The sequence below is a fragment of the Gymnodraco acuticeps genome, unplaced genomic scaffold (genome assembly GCF_902827175.1).
Source record: "Gymnodraco acuticeps unplaced genomic scaffold, fGymAcu1.1, whole genome shotgun sequence".
Lineage (NCBI taxonomy): Eukaryota > Metazoa > Chordata > Actinopteri > Perciformes > Bathydraconidae > Gymnodraco > Gymnodraco acuticeps.
In genome coordinates this window covers 1,632,091-1,648,251 of record NW_022989979.1, presented here as the reverse complement: position 1 = coordinate 1,648,251, position 16,161 = coordinate 1,632,091, and the positions used below count along the sequence as shown (strand labels likewise).

Sequence of the window (16,161 nt, the reverse complement as noted above, 5' to 3'; positions counted from 1 at the left end):
TGAAAGACAGAGGCCGCTTGTTAGCCGCCGAAGGCCCACACATATCCAGAATTCCGGGCACGGATCTTTAATATGCTTCCTTTCCATTTTTTCCCAAACTGTAATTCTGAGATGCGTTTTAAGTCTTGTGAACGGCTTCTACAAAGACGCGCCTGTCCTGAGTCACACATAGCGTCTCTCTGCTAAACACACTCACACCCATGCAGATAGATACACAGCCATAAATCTGTGGGTGCATTCTTGTGAAACGGTCGGAGCTGATGTTTCAACTCTGGGGTTTGTGGTTATAGACTTGGTGTTCACTTGCTCCCAAGCCCACAAACACACAAAGTAACAAACAGTGAGACAGACACTTTGTGCGGATGTATAAAAGGGTGGGATCCTCCCCTTTTGACACCCGTCGGTACATCCTACGCCCTGTTTATCCTCCCCTCTCATAAACCTGGAGACAGGCTTCTACAGCTGCTTGGTTTCCTCCTTGCACACATAAAACACATTTGGGTAGCTGGTCTATTTCTGTCGGGATGTGATTTAGTGCTGCAGAGCTAAACAAATTCCACTTGACCAAAAATATGTCCAATCCATCATCTAAGAAACTGAGTAAGAATGGAGGCATTTAAAGAAATCCTTCAACACCTGAACAACTTAATTTGTATCTTAATTAATGTCATTATGCAGCAGATATTGATGAGTTTTTTTCTCTTGTGTGTGCATGTTGCAGGGCTGTGCCAAAGTTTATGAAGCGGATCAAGGTGCGTGACTACAAAGACAGGAATGTGTTCGGTGTGCCACTACAAGTCATGGTCCAGCGGACAGGCCAGCCGCTCCCTCAGGGGATCCAGCAGGCCATGCGCTATTTACGCAGCCAGTGCCTCGACCAGGTAACAATAAATACACATATAGACATATGTATATAAACATTTGCATATACTGTAATTACAATGTACATGGAACGTCAAAGCAGCTTCCACTCTGTCATTAAGATTCCGTTTTCAGTTCACACAGAGAACAATAATCTGGTGCTAAAGATACGTAATGTGCAATCAATAAATATTCATCCACAGTTTTTTCAGTGGTTGTTATGTCTCAGAAAACACACTTAGTCGGTAAGTGTTTACAGTTCTTCTCTCCCCCGCTGAAGCATGGAGGTCTGGAGAGAGTCAAAGTGTGCAGCTGTTAAATCACCTGTGTCTGTCTGTTTAATCCACGGACATTATGACTGATTTATCTTAGTGTGTGTGAGTACTATATGCTTGCACATTCATAGAGGAAAGAAAGGAGTTAGTAGAAAATAGCTAATAACAGAGGACGAAACAGAAAACAGAGTGATGCTGTTCTATTCAAAGCAGGACAAGGCGCCTCTGTTTGAAGGTGGTGAATGCTCATGGAAAATATTCAGGCTGGCATCGGCCGGCAGCCTATGTCTCTTTTCCTCCCAACATTGCCATTTCATACAGCCTTAAAAGGCTACTGATGAGGCCCTACACAGCATTCAGTACAGCGATGCCTACTGGGTGTCATGGAGCTTCTTATAAATACAGTATCTGCAGTGATGTCACCATATTGACTGTAAGCTCCGGATTTGAGGATAAGCCAAAATGTAATTTTTCAATTATAACAGTCTTATAATCATTTAAAGGTCATTGCAAATAAGATTTGGGCTCATGAATCCTTTTTGATACGCCTCCATGATAGTATCAAACATTACTCATGGTAATTACTTATGAGGGAACTACAGTTCCAAGCGGACATAGCTATTCTTGTGTATGTATGCATAATGTAACCATTCTCCCCCCCATGTCACTTTCTGTCCAGGTGGGTCTTTTCAGGAAATCAGGTGTTAAATCTCGTATCCAAGCTCTTCGCCAGATGAACGAGTCCAGCGGCGCAGACGGGGGAGGCGTCAACTACGAGGGCCAATCGGCTTATGACGTTGCCGACATGCTGAAGCAGTACTTCAGAGATTTGCCAGAACCCCTGCTCACTAGCAAACTGTCTGAGACCTTCCTCCAGATCTATCAGTGTAAGGACACGCACACCTACATTCAAATAGTAAACAAAATCTTGTTGAGACAATACATGCATTACCTCACAAACACAGCCACCTGTCTGTAAGAGGATTGCATGCTGGAATGCACAAGATGCTATTGTTTTAGAGCTGTAGATGCTTGCCTGCCATGAAGCAAGAAAATTGTGAAACCGTAATAAGAAAACAAACAACACGAGCGCAGGAAAGGCCTGTGGAATGATGTTATATAATGTGATTGGTTCATCCTTCTTTGGCTCACTGTTCACATCTCTGCACATTCTCGACCTTTGGATTCGGAACTGTTTGTATAAAGTGAAACAATACCATTCCTGTACATGAAGAACACCATATGGTGTACACACACATGTAGGCTTAGACAAGACACATAGATCATAGCTAACTTCTTGACTCGAAAAAGTCATTATGTAGAATGCCAAAGGTTATTCTTCTGTATATAATGTAAAAAAACGAGCCCTGACATAATTCCTCTTCCTCTCCAGACATGCCTAAAGAGCTGCGTCTGCAGGCCGCGCGGGCCGCCGTGCTGCTGCTGCCCGACGAGAACCGCGAGGTGCTGAAAACGCTGCTCTGCCTGCTGAGCGACGTGACGGCCAGCGTGTCCGAGAACCAGATGACTCCCACCAACCTGGCTGTGTGTCTGGCGCCATCCCTCTTCCACCTCAACACCCTGCGCCGCAAGGAGAGCTCCTCGCCAAGGTGTGTGTCTGCTCCACTACTGTCATCTTCTCATTTAAATGGCATGGACTGCATTTATAGAGCGCTTTTGCAGTCATTACGAGCCCTCAAAGCTCTTTTACATAAACAAGTCAGCATTCACACCCCGTTAGCCATGCCATCATGCCCAAGCATATATCGACATGTTGACAGGGGCTAACCACCGACCTTCCGATTGGTTGACAACCACACTACCTCACAGCCGCAGTCACTGCCTTTGTTTTGATTGCCACCACTGATATAGATTTTGTATTAGCAGCTTCCATATGAAATATGCTGTACATTCTCAAAACAGGAAAGGGTCAATCTAAAGAAGCAAAAGAGCCGGATACTGTAGAATAGATGGAGGATAGAGAAGAAAGGGGGAGGGAGAGCAAAGCTGGACAGGGGAGGAAGAGGGAGAGACAGAGGAAATAGAATGATTACATAAACATATTACCTTATTAAGAAATATATGTGAAGCTAGAAGAGGGTGTTCTTTCTTTCAACCCGCTTCCTCCACTCTCTCCAATGAACGCTGTCTGGATGATGAATGCTGTTACTAATCATACTGTCCTTCTTTCCCCTCTGCCTTGGTCAAAGGGTGATGAACAGGAAGCAGACACTGGGAAAGCCGGACCAAAGAGACCTGAATGAGAACCTGGCTGCCACTCATGGCCTGGCACACATGATCCAGGAGTGCAGCAAACTCTTTCGGGTCAGTAGTGAACAACACTTGAGCTTTAAAGCTAAAGTTAGCATGAAAATTAAATGTGGTTTGCTGACTGAATTTATGTCGGCTCACTTTCCCGTGTCATTGCCAAACACCTGTAAACATATATAGTATCTAACATGGCATAAGTCACTGATTCAATTCATGATGTAATTTCCTCAAGCAATGTTATGATTGTGTAAAGTAAATGGGCAAACCTGTTTAAGCCACCGTTGGGCAGACTTACCTTCATCTCTCTTTCCATTTATACCAAACATTGGTGGAAAAAGAAGGTGGAAACAAATTAGAAGCTGCAAACCCATAAATCCATGAGTCAACAAGGAAATCACTTGACTGGATAAACAGGAAATATTAATATTATAATAATAATCAGCAAACTACACTATTACTAATCCAATTTCAATCTCATTCAGCCTAAAACGTTGCTCTGCCTAGTCTCCTTTGACATGCTACGGTAATACTAAGAGGCTGCATACTGCGGGTTATTAGTTAAGTTTAATTAGATTGCTTTCTTGTTTCCTGTCATGGTCACATCAGACAGCAAGGCAACTCAATTACCTCCCAAATTATTTCCTTTTAATTAGATCTGTATTTGCTTGCAAAGGTTCATAAAAGGATATGAAAAATATTTTACAGTAATCTGTCTCCATTTAAAGCCAGTTTTAACAAATAAACATAATTTCCTCCAGACTAACATTGTTATTGTTCAATTCAATTCAATTTGAAAGAAGACAGACGATGAGAGAGAAATAATGAGAATGAGCTAGGCTAACAAGGAGATGAAAATAGGATGTGGTGTGTGTCGGTTTGCAGTCTTATACGCTCAGGTTGCCTGACAAAATGTTTCATTAGAGACTAAGTCACTCTTACCATTTTTAAGTTTGACAATCCCCTCCAGACACGTTTAAAAACATATATTCAAAGCAGATTTGATGCCTTATATACTTTTTTTTAAATGTTTAAAATCAAATCTTCTGAAAAAAGAACAAATAAAATCTGTAAATGACACGTATTTACGGCTCATGACTCCCAGCAACACAACAGAAAGGTAAGGCCTGTCTCTAATGCTCCTCCCTCTCCTCCGTCCCCACAGATCCCAGATGAGATGAATCGCTGCAGGAACTCGTACGTGGAGCAGGCGCTGTTGCCGCGGCGTCTGGAGGAGCTCGCCGGTGAAGAGGCCTTCCTGCGGGACAGCCTGGACACCCTGCTCAAAGACGCCAAGGACAAGTTCAAAGGTTACGACAGCTGTTCCACACCCGAGCACGCCGAGCTGGCCTGTAGGAAGGTAAGCCCACATCATTTAATCTCTATAGTTCATTTAAAAAACACTCTTTGGCAGAGGGATTCATTAAAGGTCACCTATTATGCAAAATCCACTCCACAAAGTTTCAGGAACAAAGATTCTCTCACTTTTTGTCCTGATCCATTTCTATAAAAACCTGTCTGAAAATGAGCTGATCAGATTTTGGCCACTTTATGATGTCATAACGATTTTTTGGCTTGTGTAACCGTTAGCCAATAACCAACCAAGGTAACCCCCCCCCCCACCATATCACCTGAATCTCCTCCTAGAGCATCATTGTGTTATTTTTAACCAAATACCTCTCAGAGGGGTGTGGGGAGGGGCTCCTTATTTTCATCTAAAGTAACACAGAGAATCAGCACTTTTGAAACAGAGGGGTTTATGGGATGCTGCAATGATCTGTTTGGTATTTCAGGCCAAACACTTCAGAGACATGTTTTGTATATAACTGAGACCTATGATATATTGATGAAAAACAGTATAATAGGGGTCCTTTAAAGAGGAATTAATGGGAGAGAAAAAACGGATTTGTGTAAACACGCCACCATTCATAAATCACACACTAGCTTTTTAGCTATCTGTGTTTCCTGTCGTCCCCTTTCCTCTTCATGTCTGCCTTTCCCTCTCTCCTGCCTCTCTAAATACCGAGTGGAAAACCAGCAGTTATGGTTTCCTGTATAGAAACACATCTGTGTGAAACTGGCCTGTCCCTGGCTTCTCTTTCCCATCCCAGAACTGGACTCTATCCCAGGATGACATCAGCCTGACACACACACACACACACAAACATACACAAGCTCACCATTATCCCAGGCCTACATTTCCTGTGTCTAGTGTGCGAGGGCTCTGGATGAGGTTATCTTCTGCTCCAGTTTGAGTCACAAGGCGCAGAGTGTTTTTTATCATCTGATGGCAGAGCGAAGCAGCTGACTTTGCTGAAGGGCATTAGGAGGTTTTGAAACACAGCCTCACTGTTGGTGGCTGGAATACCTCTTATAATTTCTGTAAATATGACTGATGACATTAGATATCCTAAATGAAGCCACTGAACACTTGCATAAGACTTTTAAAGTTCATTTAAAAAATATGGGATCTCCAGGATATTACCTCCTGACAGATTTCAAGATTAAGGTGTGTCTTAGCCTGAAGACTGTGACACACAATATTAAAATAGGAGATTCTTTCACAAAAATAATACAACTTTAATATCACAAGATATTCAGGACCAGGGACCTTTCTTGCATTTAATTCGTAATCACTCTCTTATTTTATCGTGTCATCCCTATGATTTAGGCTGCCAAATGAAGGCGTAAAATGCAGCTAAACATGAATCATTTCAAAAGAACTGCATGTTAAGTTTGTTTTGGTCTTTCCCGTGTTTCCCCAGGTGCATGATGGCTATCCTCTGCGGCTGTGGAAGGTGACCGTGGAGATGCCTGTGGGTCCTGAGGAGGTTCTGACCAGAGTGCTGCGGGAGCAGGGCTACTGGGACGAGGACCTGCTGGAGAGCCGGGTGGTGGAGACGTTAGATGAGAGGACAGAGGTCTACCAGTATGTCAGGAACACCATGGCTCCACACCCCACCAGAGACCACCTAGTGCTCAGGTACACATTGATTTTCTCTCGCTCCCTCTGTCTCTCTTTTGTGTTTGTCTTCATCTTTTTGTGATGTTCTGCTCGGATTAAATGTGTTTTTTAATCCAAAGTCTTTACTCTCTCTACTAGAACATGGGTAACAGACCTGCCAAAAGGAGCGTGTGCACTGGTTTGTACATCTGTGGACCATGAAGGCGCCCCTGTTGTAGGGGTCCGGGCCAATGTCCTCACCTCACGCTACTTCATCGAGCCCTGTGGATCCAACAAATCCAGACTCACACATATCTCCAGGATCGACTGCAGGTGAGTTAATGAGGAATTAGCGATTAGATATAGTGTTTGTTTTGTGGTCATACATTGTCCTTTATTTAATTACACAATAAGTTAACGTGTCTTTTTCCCTTTCTTCAGGGGTCGTTTCCCAGAGTGGTACAATAAACTGTATGGACACCAGTGCGCTGCAGAGATTGCGCGGATACGTGACTCATTCTCTGTGCCCATGGACAAATGAGAAAGCAGAGTGCAATTTGGGCATCGCCAGACTCAACAGCATAACATGACATCATCTGGATCCCACTGAGGACTCCAATGACTCATTCCACCCTTTCCAACTGAGAGGTAGACGGGGTCCAAGCCTATTAACACTCACACTTAAAGGACGGATCCTGGATTGAAGGACTTTTTTTGCTCTGATTTTGTTACAACGGATTGATGTTATCATCTAAAGCGGTCGGGGTCTCAGTGTGCTGCCAGGAGAACTTATTCACACAAACATTTATCTGGGCTTAAGGACAAGATATCGCTCATACGGGATGTGGGGTTTCTCCAAAGGGAGCTATTGCTTCTGAGAAGCGTGTGCGTGTGCGCGCGTGTGTGTGTGTGTGGCCAAGCATTACTATACTTGTGGGGACCTAAATCTGTTTACACAGTTACGTGTGGGGACTGGCCTCCCTTATGGGGACAAATTGGAGGTCCCCATGAGGGGAATCATTAATTTTAGGGTGAATACTTGGTTAGGTTTAGGGTTAGGGTTAGACATGTGTTGGTTATGGTTAAGGTTAGGATAAGTCTCCAAGAAATGCATGTAAGTCAATGTAATGTCCCCTGAAGTGATGTATACATGGTGGGTGTGTGTGTGTGTGTGTGTGCGCGCGCGCGTGCGTGTGGCTTCAAAGCAGTTAAAAAATACATATTCCTCGCACTGGTTTCCAGTGGCAGCATAATGTGTACATACAGTATTCTGTTCACAGTAATGGTGTGTGTCTGTCTTGTGATACCTCTGTCCCTTTATTCTGTTACAGCAAGGCACAGGAGGAATAGTATACAATATTGTAGTCAGTTGATTGATGAATCCATGGGTGAAGAAAGATGCGAATGTGCCGGTAATATGTAGACAGTAGAAAGGTCATAGAGAGATGGAAGCTGGGTGATACTCGGGTTTAAGTGTTTCAATAAAGGAAGGAAAGACAGATGAGTAATGGTGGCTGGCACACCAATAAGAGAAGGAACAATCAGGAAACGGCATCATTTACTGACATACAAAAAGATGTGTCTTCATTTTAGTTTTTGAAGAGACATGGGTCAAATTAGTAACTATGCTTGTAACAAAGCCAATTATTCACCAACAGTAAGAGCTCATAAGAAAAGGTTTCTGACTGAGGATCAATGTTAGAGACAGAGAGTGTTGCATATTTTATATTATCACACCAACTCAGCTAGAATGTAAGACCAACAGATCAACAATAATGGACCAAAAATGAAAAATAGCTAAAACAATAAGTTTTGCGTATTCCTTCTACCTAAAAAAAAGTTAGAGGTTGTTGAGAGCACAGTCAATTCACTTTTTTTGTCGTAGGCCGGATATCACTTGTATTCATTATAAAACATAATTTGATTTCACAATAATTATGTACATAAAAACAAAACATGCACTGTTTTAACTTGCAACAGAAACCTCTAACTAGTCCTGTAAAAGATGAGAAGTAAACAAAAAATGGTCCTTTTATAAAGGTGGAGATTTTACAGGTTTTACTGTAAAGAAGAGGGCAGATTGAATGTTTGTGTGATTTCAAAGGAAGGAAAACGATCTTTGTGTATACGCTTCTTTCTCTGTGCTGTCTGTCAGTGTTTAAAAAGAAGTAGCACTCATAACACTCGAGCTTTAATCTGAGGGCGCGCATTTCTCGTGTTGAGTCGTATGATTAAAAAGCTAAGCCATTGTTGATATCGTAAAAGTGTTTGTACCTTTAACTGTGTCCCTGCCAAATAATAACGCATGATATTTACAGTTAATTTAAAACAAATATATTTATTCCTCAGATATGTTTGTTTTGTATCATACCATTTTATTTTATTGTAAATGTTAAGCTTTGTGTTACAGAAATGAACAAATGTTTTATCTTTTTTATTAATATTATTTCTGTACAGGTTAATCAAAGTGCACTATTAAATGTATTAAAATAAAAATGTTTTGTGTCATTTGTTTACACTTAAGTTTGTTCTCAGCCATTACATTAAGCGTCTTTGAGCATTAGAAAAAGCGCTATAAAAATCCCATGTATTATTATTATTACTATTATTATTACATCCAACTATCTGTGTTTATTCCACCCAATAACTCTAGGAGTTTGGATGAGTGGCGAGTCCTCTGAGTTGGTATGTGGTGATCTCACTTGTTGTCTTACTTCTTACATAACTGTTCCATTAAGCAGAAGACAATAGAGTCTGTTGTCCCACAGCTGGCCTGGGTTGGACCCTGCACACTCAACCGGGGGGGGGGCAAATGTAGAAATGTAGAAGAAAGTTCCAACACACGGACGGAGGTGTCACTTGTGTTCCCGCTCTGCTCTGACCCCTACACAGAGTAATTATGATCTATAAACTGTGTATTTACATAACTCAAGGACAGGTACTTTCCATACATGTTTAACAAGTGTTAACGTGACAGCACACAGCGTACTTGAGCTAAAACAATGCATTTACATTTTGTGCTGGCATACTTGCTCGCTTGTTTTTCTAGTGGACCATTAGCACTTCATGTACTTCAGGAACTAGAGATTAGCCAGAGCCTAAAAGAAATTGCACATGAAGCCACAGTGTTTGTTCTTTCCTTTGTTTTTGTTTTGTATATTAACCAGATTTGTCTCCAGAACATTATGATTAACTCACTTTCTACGTGTCTGAGCACACGTTTTTTCTCCATATGCCAGTTATTTTTTTGCATGCACATGTGTATGTATTTCTGCTGGGAACCCAAACACCTCTGGGAGATTATGCAGAGCCAGATAAGGCTGAGCGGGTGTCAGCACCAGGACTGCATTCCTGCGCTGTTCTTTGAGAATCAGACGCAGAAGCTTTCCCACATTGATAAATGAATACAAATGTGCAAGTGCATGCATACGTGTGTGTTTGTGCTTTTTTTTTTTCACTTTGAAAGACATTCATATGAATTGCTGTACCGTAAGTGAAGGTTATTGCTGGTTATTGCAAATACACTGATTTTAGAATTTTATATTACATTTTTACAATTGGGGATCTCCCACATTATTTTGTTCTGAAATAAGGATTGTAATGAGAAAAGAAAAACTATCCTGTAAATCAGTATCTCTACAATCTCATTATTATGACGTACTGGTGATGAAATCAAAACTAAACATGCATGCAAGATTGAGAGATGGAAAGGATCAAATATATTGGGAGAAATATATCAAAGAATCTTAATAACTAAACATGAATCAATAATTGGAACTGAACCAGACTTTCCTCCTTTTCTTTTGTGGTTTTGGGATAAGGAAATTAAATATTTTGAACAGCTGTCATCACAATGTGGTTTACCCAACACCCATTTATATGGTTTACCCTAAGTGAGAAGTGATCATACTGATGTTTACAAAAAGAGATATATTAAGGATAAGATAAGACTGAAAAGTTAAATAAATGTTCAACCAACTGCAAAGCTTAAGTAGAATACGCACAAGACAGCTGACAGCACCAGCGATATCCTGATTATTTTACTTTGATTTATTCATCACATCCTATTGTGCAGTTAGAGCAGTTTCCCCAGATTAACTCACAAACATGAGCAATGAGAAGTCGTTTTTGGCCACAAGAAATCAGGAGTGCGATATACAGTGGGGCAAAAAAGTATTTAGTCAGCCACCAATTGTGCAAGTTCTCCCACTTAAAAAGATGAGAGAGGCCTGTAATTTTCATCCAAGGTACACTTCAACTATGAGAGACCTGACCACGTCTGACCACGTCTTCATGTGGACTGGAATGCTGTGGATTACTTGGTTTTGTTATGGCAACAGAAACGGTGTGTCATTGATAACACCTTGTTTTCAGAGTCAACATGGAAAAGAACAACAGAACCTCATATAATATATTCCTCATCATATCTCCATATTGCTGAAATTCCAAAGGACGGTAGTGAAGCTTTTAAGCAGGAAAACAGATCTGTCCTTCTGTACAAAAAAATCAGGTTTCTTTATATTCACCTACACACAGTTTAGTTGTGTTAATGACCTAATCACCAGTGTACTTGCATGGCAGAGTGTATGCTTACACTCATTTATATTTATGAGTGTGACAGGGAGAGAAAGAAAGTGCTTCCTTCAAATACTATTTAACCTATGTGGCTGTTAATAGGCATTTGCCACTTTTTAAATATTGTAATGTCTGAACACACTGCTGCTGTAACAAAATAATTAAAATAATTAAAATAAATAATTATGTCCCAATTTGAGATCAATAAAATATCTATCTATCTATCGATCTATTTATCTATCTATCTTAACATATTCAGCTGATTCCCTATTGAGATGTCTCAGGCCAAACACAAGAGGTCACTAATGATCCACATGGCACACCTAACTGATGTTTTATGATTGAACACTGTCCTCTGGTGGCCGTTTGGAATAAAATGCTCATAATAATGAGACTCCTCACTAAATGCTACAGTATTTCAGAAAATATCACAGTATTTCAGAAAACACCACAGCATTTTACAAAACACTTCAACATTTTCAGAAAACGATATAGCATTTCAGAAAACACCACAGCATTTCAGAAAACACCACAGCATTTCACAAAACACTTCAACATTTCACAAAACGCTACAGCATTTCAGAAAACGCTTCAACATTTCAGAAAACACTACAGCCTTTCAGAAAACACTTCAACATTTCAGAAAACACTACAGCATTTCACAAAACACCAGTGTAAATACACTTTACAGAATGCAGACAGGAATAAAGACAAACCTTTTAGTCCCAAGTCAAGAAAATATACGTTTTTAAAGGTGGGGTAGGTAATTTTGGAGAACCAGCTAGAAATTGAAAATACACAGCTGGAAAAAATCTGCCACTTCCTTACAGAGCCCCTCCTCCAACACACACGAACGCGCACATGACCAATGAGGGCACGAGATAAGTTTGTGCACAGATGGAATGCTGACAGGCAGGTAGGCCATCCAGTTATTTTAGCCGGGCCAGCTAAAATGATTGGTCGTGCTTTTTACAGTACTACAGCTTCCACAGATGACATTTTTTATGGATTTTTTGTCAAAGCACTTAAGATATTCATTGCTATCGGGATGTTAAGAGCATTCAATGGAATATAACAAAAAGTGTATCTCGAGCCAGTTTCTCAAACTTACCCCACCTTTAAGTAACCCAAAATGTTAAACAGTAAGAGCAGTAGTCATATTTCGTGAACCCTTTGAAGAGTACTGTCACACCGGTGTGATCATTCTATAATACACCGTTTAAGCCCGGATGCTAAAAAAAAAATGTAACTTGCAAAATTGTCTTTTAAATTGACAAACATCATATGTGTAATTCGTGGCACAATTCAAACGGGATCGAAAGATAATTTTTCTCTCGCCATTGACTTCAATACATAATTTTTCCGAAATAAGGTCCCATGGAGGTCCACCGGAAAGGGAGGGACTTTGGCTCTCTATACGTGGCGCTGTCGGGTGCTGACCAATCACGAAGCTTTATTTATTGACTGGCAGCAAAAACAACCAATCACAGCAGTGCTTCTCTGGCTGGCTCTGCCCAATCACAAAAGGAATACCCTTTCCGTAAAAGTTGAAATGTTGAAGTGTTTTGTGAAATGCTGTAATGTTTTTTGAAATGTCGTGTTTTATGAAATATTTAAGTGTTTTGTGAAATGCTGTTGTGTTTTGTGAAATGTTGTTTTGACTTGCACTTCAGGGCCACCGTAAATTGAAAATAAATACAGTATAATAATGAGAATATACAAGTAACAAAGACACAGCAAATATGTTGAAAGTCTATGACTTTTGGGTATCCTCTTACTTCCGTTCTTCAGATTTTGCTGAACGTCTATGTTAATTGATAGTTTATATAAGCTTGATATTTGTTGGTTTAAGTAAAACACAGAATAGATGAGATATAATTGAACACACTTTGTGCATTATATTGGCAACATTTTGTTCCAATTTGTGTCCACTCATTTCTGAATGTGTATGTCGCATTTCTTCAACAAGAACTTTGTAAATGTTACATATTCCAATCAAATGTTGCCTTAATTGAATATTGGATCACTTTGAACCTATTGCAGTTTTTGCCATCTCCTCATGAAGCATTTGCTCCAGCATTTTGAGGAGGGGCACAACCTTGGAACCAGATACATTTTTCTCCTCAGAAAGCTCAATGATTGAATCATCATCATTGAATCCAGACAGCAGAGAGAGGCACCCACTTATGGTGGTGAACTCAGCAGAGGTCAGTGTGGTGATTTATGTGTTCAAAACTGGCTAATGCCGCACCAACTGGTTCTCTGAGGTCCACCAGACGTTGCAGCATGTGATATAGTGCACTGATCCGAACACCTGAAGCCGTGCCCCAAGAAAGTCCATCCACATCTCAACCTGAACAAGAAACCCCAGGTAATTGTATGAATTTTAAAGCAATTTGAAGTAATTACTACATCCACTGACACTCTCTGTGTATACTTTTCAGGAAACAAACTCTGGCATAAATTGGATCAGACTGTGAAGATGTCCAGGAAGACCAAGAATGTCACAGCTGACGCAACTGTTGAAATCCAGCGGTACCTGGCCGAACCAAATATCGGACGCTTGGAGGACCCTCTGAACTACTGGCAGACACAAAAACATGTTTATCCAAACCTGCATAAACTTGCAGTCACTTTTTTGTGCACACCTGCTTCCTCAGTCCCGTGTGAAAGGGTCTTTTCAAAGGCAGGAGAAGTTGTGTCAAAGAAAATAAATCGCCTAAGCCCGAAAACTGTGGAAAAAATATTGTTTTTAAACAAAAACCAATAAAATTGTTCCATGAATCACAAGCATTTTCACTGCCCTCTGCAAAGTCACACAAGCATATTCACTGCCCTCTGGAAAGTTAAACCCTTCTTCTTTTCCAGTTTTCGAACATATATTGCTTCTTTTGTCTTTATAGAAGGTAGCAGACATTTATATTTATTTATGTATAGATATAACAACAAGATACTGTATTGATACATTGTTTTTATTATTATATACAGTCATTTTAAAACACTTACTGGTGCAAAATTCTGTTAATACAGGATTACAAATACATGTTACGTCTTTTACACTTTTGTATAATTATTTCCAGTATTTTTAGTATGTCAAAGATTACAAATAATATTTGGCTGTTTTACACCTGTTCACCAACAGGGGGTCTTGTGTGCACATGAAGCCCATGATGAAGCCTCAGATGAACCTTTTAGTGATCTGCTTCCAGCAAATCGGTTGAACCACAAAGCTCATATTACCCATGGATGTATAATAAGAACCATATTACCCCTCCTGTACCCGGGCCGGTGACACGATGGAATTAAGAGAGCTCAGACCCTCTTATATAGAGGTCGTAACATGTTTTAAGTATAAATAAATAAAAGCATAAATAAAAGTAGGAATAAAAACATCAATGAATAAATAAATGAATAAATACAGGAATACATAGCGTGCAGTGTTTTCAGATGAATTTAGTGTGGGTGCTGTGGCTCAGCTGGAAAGCAGTCGACTCACGACTGCAGGGTCCCTGGTTCAACGACTGGTCAATACGTCTTTTTTTAATTTTTTATAAAAGCTACAGCTAAATGAGACAATGTAGTTAATAAATGTATTCTTTGATATGGTTTAGCCTTTCTCAGGCTACAACATGGTTAAGTTTAGGAATATTATTAAGGAATACAAATCCCTCTTTGCAATGTTTACCAGCGTCCTTAGGCTTTTCAATCACAATCATTAAACTGGAATAAATACAATATTGTTAACATGAAAATATGATTTAATGTTCGTTGTTTAGAGTTATTCTAAGGCTTTACTCATGGGAACTCGGTATGAGATACAGCACACTGTTGAGATGTCCAATCTGCCTGTTTTACACACTTTGACCAACAGGGGGTTTGTGTTCAAATGAAGCCCATGATGAAGCCTCATGAGATGAACCCTTTTGCGAACCAATTGGCTGGAAAGCTTCATAAGGCTTCATCTCGCCATCACTAGCAGGAAGGACCCAAATGCGGAATAAACAGGAAAAATTACCTTTATTTCAAGGTCTTAAGGAACAAAACAGAACACTACCTCGTGAACACAGTCAACAACAAACAATGAACCAACAATGACAGACAGAAAAACCAGAACTTAAATACACACAAGACTAATCACACAAACAAGACACAGGTGAGGAGGGAGGATAAAACACAGGGGCACCAGGTGAACACAATCGGGTAATTAGGTAGGAGGGGAAACAGGCAGACAGCAACAGGCAAGACAGGGGGTGAAGACTTTTCAAAATAAAACATGAAACCAAAGACAGAAAAAGACAAGACAAAACACAACACAGACAGATCGTGACAGCTACAGGAAGTAGAATCACATCAGCCCTGTTTGGCCTCATGTAACCAGGGATAGACTATGGGCCCTCCTTCTCACTTCGGTTAAATGGATTCCTTGCATCCCTCACTTGCGTTTTTTCCCTGTGACTAGTCCCTCCTACCAGGGAAGCATGGAGGGACGCAAGGAAACCACGAGAAGCAGGGAAATTAGTTTTAAGAGCAATGGGACGTCCTTTCCTCCGGAGCAGATGGCGCAGACAAATCAACTTCCGGTGAGACCGAGACCGAGGAGCGAGGAAATGAAAAATAAGAGAAGTGAGAAGGGCCCTATCTAGTACACTTACACAAGTAACTGAAGTTAAGTCAGCTAAGTACTTTCTTTACACCGTTCTCATAAGAAATTAAACATATGATGATCTAAAAAAATCCAACTACCCACAATGGAGCTGAAATGAGCAGATCAATTCAAGAGTAAATAGCATTGTAAACATTATGCAGGAGTAATTTTCATTTAAAAAACATCCTTATATAATCGTTAAACACTGCACAATGACTACCTTTTACACTTGCAGTACATTTTCCTTATAAAACTTACATACTTTTACTGAAGCAATGTTTTGAATGCAGAAATTGGACTTGTAAAAGTATTTTCACAGTATGGTATTAGTACTTTTAATTAAATGATCTAAATAAGTCTTTCACCACTGCCGACAATCCTAACCACATTATGGAAAGCTTTGGTAATATAGCACTGCCGACATGAATGAATAGATGGAAGAGAATCAACAGCGTGACTTCACGGGTCAACATTAAACACAGTAGGCTATGCCTAATACAGGTCAAAGTTCAAGGCACATTTCTTCATGAAAGCAAACATCCATTTGACATTTCTGATCAAAGTATTTGCACAATAAGTCCTGACGCTTTCTT

General features: G+C 40.3%; 1 protein-coding gene across 1 annotated transcript in view; it reads left to right on the top strand.

Annotated features, from left to right (window-relative positions):
- LOC117543396 (rho GTPase-activating protein 7-like) overlaps positions 1–8,844 on the top strand; it is an 82,465-nt gene extending 73,621 nt beyond the window's left edge. The window contains 8 exon segments of the mRNA XM_034211653.1: positions 722–881; positions 1,816–2,023; positions 2,530–2,746; positions 3,347–3,461; positions 4,570–4,764; positions 6,170–6,387; positions 6,508–6,681; positions 6,790–8,844. Of these exon segments, the coding sequence (XP_034067544.1) occupies positions 722–881; positions 1,816–2,023; positions 2,530–2,746; positions 3,347–3,461; positions 4,570–4,764; positions 6,170–6,387; positions 6,508–6,681; positions 6,790–6,889 (1,387 nt within the window). The 3' untranslated portion in view covers positions 6,890–8,844.
- Positions 8,845–16,161: the final 7,317 nt, after the last annotated feature.